We start from the raw sequence: 11266 nt of genomic DNA on the forward strand, positions 1-11266 counted from the left end.
GTTAGCTCTTTGCTCCATGGCAGCAGTTTAAAATGTAAGCTGAGTTTCTAACATAATGTTCTGAACCCTGTTCCTGCAGCACCTCTGCTCCAGATGCTGGACCTGAGGTGGAGACACACTAATGACCCTTTCAGCTCCCCTCACTATCCTCTGCAGGGCTCTCAGCACCACGCTGAGATGCAGTAGAACACATCCTTTCACCACTTTCTCCATAAGACTTTCTTTGAACTCCTGTAACTTATTCATCCTTTGCTCCCAAGGGGCCTGACATCCTTCTAAACCTTTTTTACTGGACCTGATCAAAATTCTTCCAGGTTTTTCTTTGAATTTGACTTCAGTACTTTTCTGCCCGGACCTTTAACTTGACCATGACTGCATATGGTGCAGCGCTTAAAATGTGAGGAAGTTAATCAGTGTCAGTAACAGCATTAGACCCAAAATATAACTACAGCAGATGAACTTTATCTGAAGACAAATAATAATAATAATAAAATATGAAGACCTGATTCTGCACCAGACATGACACTATAGCAGGTTTCAGCTAGCAGCTCTATGTGAATATCCTCTTTGAAGCCAAATCATTTTCTGGCAGGCTTCATTTTGGTCTTTCACACAGCTTTGACTCAATGAATGGAAACATATAGTCTGTTTTGTCACTATCTAAAGACACTGAATTATGTCAGATACAGCCTTAGCTCTGAGGTTTGATAGGATATGGTTTAAAATTACATTTACAAATGTAATATTTACAGATTTCAACCTGAAATTGAAGTTTGTGTTTACGGGGGGGGGGGGTCTCTTTTAGATATTTTAGACTGGCCAACAGACCAGTATGTCCGTGCATTTAACTCCCACCCCTAAAATGACCTACCAATGCTACACAGCATACCAAGATTTACCAAATCAGCCATTAATTAGCCTAGTTTACTGTATTTTTTAATATTTAATCCATTAAACCTGGTACTGATCTGTTGTAATTTTCCAAATTCCCTTTATAAGCTGACCCTTTAAATAGTTTGGTGGAAATGTAAGCATTGACCCCGACCTGACTGCATAGCCTTCTAGCTATGCTTATTCTGATTGTAGTTTAATCAAAACAGTAAACAAATGTATAAAGAAGTTTTCTTTTATTGGTCATAACAGGAAAAGTGAATTTCTTCATTCAATATCTTGTTCCACCACGGTGGTTTTCTCACTGACATAAATGCCATCCAGGAATTTTCTGATGTCCTTCTTTCTGACTGTGGTGGCCTGTTGGATTAATGCCGCTGCAAGAAACAGGAGAGTTATGTGAGAGTAGGAACTCACTTTAAAACATGGAAGGAGTTACCGAGATTCATTTCTCTGGGCCTGGGGTATAAAATAAGAAGGAAAGGTTGAACGAAGTGATGGAGAAAGCTGCAGTAAACATACAAAAATGCAGTGAAACTACAGCAAAACATGCACTGGTGGGTAAGAAAGAGCAACAAGGTGCAAAAACAAGTAGACAAATAGTTTGACGAAAAAGGAAAGGCAATATAACTGGCAACATTTAAAATGAAGCATGCAACTGAGACATCTGAGAAAAACACTGAAGAAAAAGAGTAAGGTGGAGAGAAAAAGCAAGACGGACTTCCGGCGGCATCATCTAACCTCCACATCAGTTGATGTTATTTCTACTGGTCTGATTCCACTACTGTTCCCTTCTCAGACACATAAATGCCATCCAAGAACTTTCTGATATCCTTGTTTTTGACTGTGGTGGCTTGCTGGATCAGAGCAGCTGCAATAGAGGAGGTGGTGATGAGCAGCACGACAACATGATCACTTCTGCCCTCACATTCCTGTCATGAACTACCAACATCTCCAAAAAGAAACTAAGCAACACTTTACAGGATTAACCTTAAACGCTACCAAGTTTAACGTCATCACAGTTCATTTCAGGCAGAAAAAATGCATTTTATCTGGCTTTTAAACAAAGTGGTGACAGTAGATAATCTCAACACAATACAACCGGCACCAGAACCTCTTGAAATCGGTTCTGTGATTCACAGAGCAGTTTACCTACCTGAGTTTGAGACCAGTTCGATGTCATTACCCTCCAGGACCAGCTCGTCCTTCTGGGCCGCTGACACTGAACACAAGACTCCTGGAAGCAAAGCAGAAGAGGATTTGTTTTTGTTGCCACTACACAATATTTACAGGAGGATCACAGTTGAATTTTCAAATCTGCGCCGCAGTTTTAAGCAATTTTAATCACTACCAGCAGGTTCAGGCAGAACAAGATAAACTTTAATGCATATTTCTATAATGTATCCTTCCCCTTTACTGCAATACAAACATTTAACATGTTTCATGCAAATTAACATTGGAAGGCAGCAGCATTATGACAGAGTGGGGCTGCAAATAACAATTATTTTGTTAATTAATAATTGATTTTTTACAGGATTTGTACCAGGTGGAGCTAAGACTACACCACTTGAGTCTAGATGGGAGCATATTTCGCAACAAAGAAGGTTTTTCATCAGAAATGCAAAATGTATCTATTTTTTCTACAGTTTTAGCTTAATTACTGCTCTGAGTGGGTTTTTTCAGTAAATGCCATGTTTTAGAGTCTGTACACTCCAGTTAATAAGATTACTAAAGAAGTTGAAAATTATTTCAATAATCGATTTATCGCGATTAATCCGATTCATTGTCTCAGCTTTACAGTAGAGATGTAATATTTCACTAATCTAAGCTTAGCAAGAAATTTTTACGATTATCTTTAGTGTTTTAGCAAATAAAACATCAAATGTTTTAGTTACAGATTTGACATAGAAAAAAAACTGAAAAAGCAGAATTATTATTATTTTAAACAATAGAAAAAAAAAAAAAAAAGAGAGAAACTTGGACTAGATCCGAGTTTGGCAACTCCAGTCCTCTGGGCGGATGTCCTGCGTGTCCCAGCACCAACCCTCCTATCATGAACGCCGCCTCAGCCTGTTGAACGTTTCTAAAAGAGCCTGTTAACAAGGCATTTACTGAAATCATGCAGGACACTAGCCCTTTAAAAGTCAAAACTACCCAACCCTGCACTGTTATAGTTAGAAAGTAATACTTCTGTATGTAACCCACTGAATGCGATCATTTTGACTTTAAACTCAAGCTACATTTTGTTTTTTATACATCCACCATTCGAAAAACTGGCAAACTCTAAACACAGCCAGCCACCATTCCCATCCTTCCCACTTGGTCTCAAACTGTAACAATTTTTATCCACGCTGAAATGAAGTTAAACCCTGGAATACATCAGGAAATTTCCCATGCAACCTTCTCACAGCTCCTGAATCTTTGTAGTGTAGCCGACTCACCAGGCCTCATTCTGACACGGCGGATGTACTTCTCTCCCAGGAAGTTCCTGATTTCCACCAGAGTTCCAGTCTCCTGAATGACCACGTTGATGGGGAAATGGGCGTAGACAGAGCGCATTTTATACCGGAAACCCTGCAGCAAACGACAAGTGTTAAGACACTGAACGATAACACCAACAGAGTCACATTGTTATTTTAGAATAGAGGCAGCCTATAGTGACACAGCCATACAACAGGAATCAACTACTTCTTTCAGAAGCTGAGCAGGACCTCACCAGAGTGACACCCTTGATCATGTTCTGGACGTGGCTGCAGATGGTGCGCACTGTGGCCAGCTCCTTCCTGTTTCCCCACCATTTCTCCACACGAAGCTAAGGGACACAGCACAGGGAGCCTGATCAGTTTCACACAATCGATACCGAAACGGCGTATGATAAAAAGCGATGGCGTATAAATAATCAGGTGCTGGTTATGTCAGCCAGTGGTAATTTTTTAAACAAACTTTTTCAGGCGCAACATCAGTCAAACATGCAACGGAACAAAGGAGGGAGGCTTCTTCATTAGGTTACAAATGTTCAAGTGGCCGGTGACCGTTGACAATATGAGGAAACAAACCAACTTTGTTCCCAATGCAGACAAATGCAGCTCAAATACGACTTTTTTTTATGCTTATGTCCGACTTTTTCGTGGCAGTCTGATTTCGAATACGTATCCAATGGTTTTCAAAACGTCTGCAGCCCAAAAGGTCATGTCTCATTGCATCCGACTTTCACATCGCTGTCCGACCAGGAATCCACACAGATGTCTCTACAGTAGTAGTCGTCACTTCTGTACAAAGGTCACATAAGGCCGCTGGTATAGCTTTGCCCTTTTCTTCAACCATTCTTCGTCTTGACATGATGTGGTCATAATATTGTCCGCTCCCATTGCTCAACAACTTAATAACAGACGCAGAAATCTATTATTACTTCTGTAAACCGTGTGCTGCTATGCGACATCATGCGGGTCGTTCAGACTGAAGTCTTATGCTGATCGCAATTAAATAGTGTAAGCGACCAGCGCAAGAATAAAAATAAATAATAAACCTGATTTCAGCCAAAACAAAAAAAATCTGAATTGAGCACCAAGACCTGCAGTGAAAGAGCAAAGTTGACATGGAGGCCAACAAGACTTTCTCAAACTCATTGACAAACATTTCATTAAATAAATCAAGATTTCAATCTATGATACCATTCACCTAATGTTTCTTAAACCGTTTTTTTTTTTTTTATATATTCTGGTTTCCTGGTCATTGCTAATAATCACCGCTAATAATTAATGTCCAGATGCACAGAGTAAAGCCATCTGAGCAACATGGCTCCTCCATTCATCCTTACCTTCTTCTGTTTCTTGCCCAGCAGGCTGAGCTCCAGGTTGATGTGGTTGAACTCCCTGGTGAGCTTACCACGGGGCCCCTTCACCATCACCGTCCGCCCCTTTAACCTCACCTCCACTACCAAAGCCAAGCGGTCAGATTAAAAGCAGAACCCCCATAAATGTGTTCCAACTGTAGAAAGATCACAAGCTTCTTACCATTGTCAGGGAGGTCGACAGTCTGGCTGCTGAGAATGGTCTTCATTCTACACACACAAAAAGTTATTATTATTATAGGCTTTCAATCTGGTCTCAGCAGTAGACATAAAATAACCAGAAATAAACAAGTCTGGTCATCTAGGTCGTCCAGCGGGAGAGGCCATGTTAATGTAAAGGTTCTGTAAGGTGATTGAAGCTTCAATCAAACCCAGTTGGATGTAGCCACACTGAGCTAATGCTAACACGGAGCTACAGTCACGGTGCTACAACCCAGACAGCGCAATAAAACCTTGGATATTTACCCCTGATCCAGTCACCCAAACTACCAGGAGCTGAACGAAGCCCCACATTTATAATTAAAGCGGTTCAATCCGCTGCCGCCATTAACACAAACAGACCGTCAGGCCGCAGACGGGTGAACTGCGTTCAAACTACTAACATTTCTCCAGCGAAACTTGAAACACAATAAAAATATAGCTAATGTTGTGAAATTTAACATTCTAGTCTTCTGGCTGTTAAAACATATGTAAGAACATGTGTTAATAGACTCAGATGGAGTTAGATGAAAACCCCCGAAACAATTTCGCTGCTATCCTCACCTCGTCGGTAGCAGAGGAAAGGAGGACGTAAGGGCGTCATGACGCAATTGTAGAGCCAATCAACAGTCATTGTAATCGATTACCGAGCAGATTTCGCTTTAGGTTCTGATGACTTGAGATGTGACAGAAACGCGAAAGAACAAAAATAGAGCACATGTTTTTGGAATCTATATTTGCAAGTGTATTTTAGGAAGCTCTGCGGGCACTATCCAATATTCCCCAACTTTATATTTAATAAATGATGTCCTGTGGAGTGAGTGAGTTTCAAGTGTTATTTACACAGAACCAGATGAGATCAAAATTAAATCGGGGTTCAGAATTTGTCACAATAAATATCGTCAATATTTTTCTGTACGGGGATTACTGAGGAAAGAAATGTCATGTAATTTAACAAGAAAACTGAACCAATTTAAACTTTTTTTGGATTAATGTAACTATAACTGGTCATTTCCAAATCCACTTTTAGGTTGTTTCATATATTATTGTTTTTGACATTTACTTTGTTTTTGTCATTGACTCTTGTTGAAAGTCAAACGTTACAGTGTGTGTTTTAAATTGCTATGTTTATTTTACGGCTCGTTTGTAAACCGACCTACTAAGTGTGAATGCGAACAGGGACAGCTAGCACAGTGATTTAAATCTATAATAGAAAACACGTCTTTTTTATTAGTAATATAAGAATCCAATATATTTTATGATTCGTGGTACCGCTGTTTAAATGAAATGCTTTGAAAGCAGATATATCCCATATTTCCCAGTCTGCTGTTGTTTCGGACAGTCGACATTACCACAACAAGGCTGGCGAAACCGAGCCTGGTTGGGTTTGGAGGAAGTGCGTCTCTTTAGCAACAGCCGAACCCGAGTATTGGCCTTTGCAGATTGGTTGAGCCTAAGTGGTTGCTCCCGGGTTATTGAACCATCCAGCTTTCTTTTGGCTTATTGGATAAACTTTTTTTTCATATTGGAAAAAGCGGAATGAGGCATAAACTGGTGAATGGTTCGGATGCAAGTACAGGTAGGAGACGGGGATGGACACCGGTAGGTAGGGAGAGAGGAAGAGGACGTGGGAAAAAAGGAGGAAGGAGGGATGTTTGAAAGTCAGGGTAACAAGCGAGAGCTGGAAGGAAGGAAGGAAGGAAGGAAGCAGCTTGGATGAAGAGAGAATAGTTAGAAGGAAAATACTGAAGGAGGAATTTAAAATAATATTAAAATTAAGGAATGAGGAGAAACACAATAACCTGAGCCCGATAGTGATTTCTAGAGAAATACAAAAGAAAATAGGAGATGTAGAAATGGTGAAAGTGTTAAGAGACGGAAACTTATTAGTGACGTGTAAAAATGAAGAACAAAAAAATGAAAGCTTTACATGTAGAGAGGATTAGCAAAAAAATGGTTGCAGAGAGAAAGAGCTTAGGAGAAAATAAATCAATCCGGGGGATGATTTTTGGTATCCCTCTGGATGAAGATTTAGACAAAATAAAAAGAAGCATTACTGGTGCAAATGTGAACTCGCTGAAGAGATGATCAAAAACTGTTAACGGAGAAAGAGTCTGTCAGTGATGATTGAATTTGCAGAAACAATCTTGCCAGAAAACATAAAAATAGGATTCTTGAGCTTCCAAGTACGACCATACATCCCTCCACCACTTAGATGTTACAAATGCCAGAGATATGGACACATAGCTGCAGTTTGCAAAGGAAAGCAGAGGTGTGCAAAGTGTGGAGAAGATCACAAGATAGAAGACTGTAAAGAAGTGCAAGAAAACAGTTGTAACTGTGGAGGTCAACATAGAGTTACATGTGGAGGATGTGAGGTGAGGAAAACAGCAAAGGAAATCCAACATGTTAAGATGAGCAAAAACACAAGTTATGCAGAAGCAGTCAAAAGTGTAAAAGGACAAAACATAAGAGAGGTGGAACAAAAAGAGACAAATTCCAGCAAAAACAGTAAAGAAGAGAATATCACATTATCGGTAGAAAAACTAATACTATTCATTGCTTATGTCATCAATTGCACTGACCAGGCCAAACATAAAACTGAACAAATTTAAATAATTGTGAGAGGAGCAGAAAAATGTCTGGTTTTCAAAGAGGGATCTTGGAAGAACATCAATAAGAGGTTGGAAACAGAGTGGAGACCAGGAACCTCAGCTGATTATATATGAGAAACTACAATGGAAGGCAGGAAGTCTGATAGCTAATGGACAGGAACTGAAAGGATATATTAATAAACGTGAAGAGAAACCAGAGGTGATTTATGTACAGGAGAAATGGTTAAAACCAACATTAGATTTTGTTATTAAAGGGTATGATAGTATAAGAAGAGATCGACCAGAAGGAAATGGAGGAGGGTGTGCGATATTTATAAAGGAAGGAGTTCAATATCAAATATTAGGAAAAGGTAAAGATTTGGAGTACATAGTTGTTGAAATTTGGGGAAAAGAAGGTAAATGTAAGACTATTGATTTTTATCACCCATGTAAAACATTATCAATGGAGTTGATGGAAGAGATGTTGGAATATCTGGAGGAGAAAGTAATATGGTGCGGGGACTTTAATGCTAGTAGCACAATATGGGGAAAATGTAATGATAAAAACGGACAAGTTATAGAAGAAGTAATAGAAACAAAAAAATTAGTATGTCTTAATGATGGAAGGGTACAAGATTTCATGTAAGAACAGGAACAGAGTCAACAATTGATTTAACCTTGGTATCAAATTCATTAGCTGGTATATGTGAGTGGGATATAGATAAAAACACAACAATAGGTAGTGATCATTATCCCATTAAGATCAGAACAGGATTAACATTAAACATTAAGAATATAAAAATAAATAAATTGAATTTATTAAGGCAGACTGGATTAAATTTCAATATCTCAGTGAAAAGAATCTAGGAAAAATAGATATGACAATGGATGTAAATAATATAAATGAATGTGTTTATAAAACAATTATAGAAGCTGCAGAAAATTCAATAAAGAAAGGAGGAAGATGGTGTGATAAGAAAATGGTACCATGGTGGACAAGTGAATGTAGAGAAGTAATAAAGTTAAGAAATAAAGCATTTAAAGCATTTAAAAGAAATCCAGTATTTCAGAACTTCATTGAATATAAAAGAAAACAAGCAATGGTAAGGAAAATTATTAGGAATGCAAAAAGAGTATATTGGAGGAATTTTTGTAGTACGGTAGGGAGAGAAACAAAAATGTATAAAATATGGAAAACAATTAAAATAATGAATGGTTTTAAGAATATTGATATCCAATATTAAACGTAGAAAACACAACTATAGTAAAAGATGAAGAAAAAGCGGAAATACTAGCTAAAACATTCAATAAAATTCATAGTTCAAGTAACATCAGTGATGAGGGAAGGAAAGGGAGGGAAGCCACAAAACTGAAATACAAATATTTACTACAGAACTGAAGGAACAAATAACTTAATGAATGAACCATTTACAAAAACAGAATTGAACTCTTTACTCAGAAAAATAAAGAATACAGCACCTGGTAAAGATCAGATTTGTTACACAATGATACAACATCTCAGTGAATCATCCAAAGACGTCATATTAGAGCTTTATAATAAAGTCTGGGAGGAGGAGGAGGAGTTGCCTCAGAGCTGGAAGGAATCAATCATTGTACCAATATCTAAACCAGGAAAAGATAATACAAAACCAGAAAATTATAGACCTATTGCTTTAACATCAAATGTATGCAAAATAATGGAAGAAATTATTAATAATAGATTAACATATTATTTGAATAGCAAAGGGTACATTACTAAAGTGCAAAGTGGTTTTAGAAAAGGGAGAAATATTAATGATCCAACGTTATGTTTAGAACATGAAATCAGAAGAGCGCAAGTTAATAAAGAAAGTGTAGTAGCTGTATTTGTTGACATAGAGAAAGCTTATGACATGATGTGGGTTGAAGGATTACTGATTAAATTAAATGCTATGAAAATTACTGGGAAAATGTTTAACTGGATTCAAACCTTTTTAACAAATAGAACTCTTCAAGTTAAAATAGATCAAGAAATATCAAGAAAATATGCTGTAGACAATGGAACACCACAAGGTAGTATTATAAGTCCAATATTGTTCACTATAATGATAAACAACGTATTTACAGAAATGGGAAAAGAAATAGGATGTTCACTTTTTGAAGATGATTGAGTCATATGGAAAAGGGGGAAAAATGTAAAGATAATTAGAAAGAAAATACAGGCGGAGATAAGAAGGATAGAGGAGTGGGCTTTTCAATGGGGATTCAAGTTCTCAGTAGAGAAAACAAAAGTTATGGTATTTACACAGAAAAAAACAAGAGAGGAAATAAAATTAAAATTATATAATCAAGAATTAGAACAAGTTAAATGTATAACGTTTTTAGGAATATGGTTTGATGAGAAAATCCTATGGAATATACATATTCAGAAAATAATAGATAAATGTAAGAAAGTATTAAATATTATGAGATGTTTGGCTGGCAGTGACTGGGGAGCAGACAGGGAAGCGTTAAAACAAATTTATACAGGATTGATCAGATCAAATATAGATTATGGAAGTATTATATATGGTTCAGCAGCAAAGATTAGATATTATACAACATCAAGCATTAAGACTTTGTACAGGAGCTTTTAAAACAACCCCAACAGCAGCACTCGAAGTAGAAATGGGAGAAATGCCGTTAGAACACAATTAACAATAAATTACTGGATACATTTAAGAGGCAATAACCCGGGTCATCCAACATGAGAGATCTTGAAGCCATGCTGGGAAAAAATTAAAAAAGAGACAAGAAGTTTTGGATGGATCTTTAAAAAAATATCAGAAGAGTTTCATATACAAAATATAGTAATAAGTCCAATACTCCCACTAGCCACAGCGCTTTGAGTGTCTCGTTACTGAAAAGCGCTATATAAATAAACTTACCTTACCTTACTAGCTGTTGTACCACCTTGGATCTTACCAGAAACACAGGTAGATATGTCATTAATAGAAAAAAAGAAAACAACATGTATATTAGATTTAAATATAGTACAGGAATATGTTAACAATTATTACCAATATCTTCAGATTTATACAGATGCATCGAAAACAAATGATAAAATAGGAATAGCATTCATAGTACCGGAATTTCAAATAAAAATAGGAAAACTAATTACAAATGGTTTGTCAGTATACATTGGAGAAATATTAGCAATACTTTTAGCAGTACAGTGGGTGGAATACATAAAACCTTTAATTACAATAATTGGTTCAGATTCAAGCTCAGTATTATTGAGTTTAAAATATAACCATTCAGACAGCAGGCCAGACATTCTACTAGAAATACAGCATACTTTATTCAGACTACAAATGATGGGTTTATCAATAGTATTTTTATGGGTTCCAGCACATATTGGGGTTAAAGGAAATGAGATGGCAGATAAGATGGCTAAGAAGACAACACAAAATCATATGAATTTTACTGAACATTTAAGTAAATCAGAAGCAAAGAGCATCATCAAACAAAAATTGAAGGAAGAATGGCAGAAAAGATGGGATGGAGAAAGAAAAGGAAGATGGTTTTGTAGGATCAAAAAGGCAGTCGGTGAAAAAAGAACTGGAAGAAGGAATAGAAAGGAGGAAAGGGTAATAACAAGACTAAGATTAGGACATACAGGACTTAATTATACACTGTTTAAAATACATAAACATAATACAGGACAATGTGACCACTGTGGGATGGATGAAACAATTGAACATGTTTTTAGTGT

The 11266-nt window shown here is 37.1% G+C and overlaps 1 protein-coding gene across 1 annotated transcript; it reads right to left on the bottom strand.

Annotated features, from left to right (window-relative positions):
• Nucleotides 1-1110: 1110 nt before the first annotated feature.
• rpl9 (ribosomal protein L9) lies at nucleotides 1111-5062 on the bottom strand. The gene is made up of 7 exons (XM_047364537.1): nucleotides 4905-5062; nucleotides 4709-4824; nucleotides 3608-3703; nucleotides 3333-3465; nucleotides 2048-2128; nucleotides 1633-1762; nucleotides 1111-1268 (listed from the first exon to the last, which is right to left on the bottom strand). The coding sequence occupies exons 1-6, from the start codon at nucleotides 4948-4950 to the stop codon at nucleotides 1656-1658; spliced, it is 579 nt and encodes a 192-aa protein (XP_047220493.1). The 5' UTR covers nucleotides 4951-5062; the 3' UTR covers nucleotides 1111-1268; nucleotides 1633-1655.
• Between the last annotated feature and the right edge of the window lie 6204 nt (nucleotides 5063-11266).

The sequence above is a fragment of the Girardinichthys multiradiatus genome, chromosome 5 (genome assembly GCF_021462225.1).
Source record: "Girardinichthys multiradiatus isolate DD_20200921_A chromosome 5, DD_fGirMul_XY1, whole genome shotgun sequence".
Lineage (NCBI taxonomy): Eukaryota > Metazoa > Chordata > Actinopteri > Cyprinodontiformes > Goodeidae > Girardinichthys > Girardinichthys multiradiatus.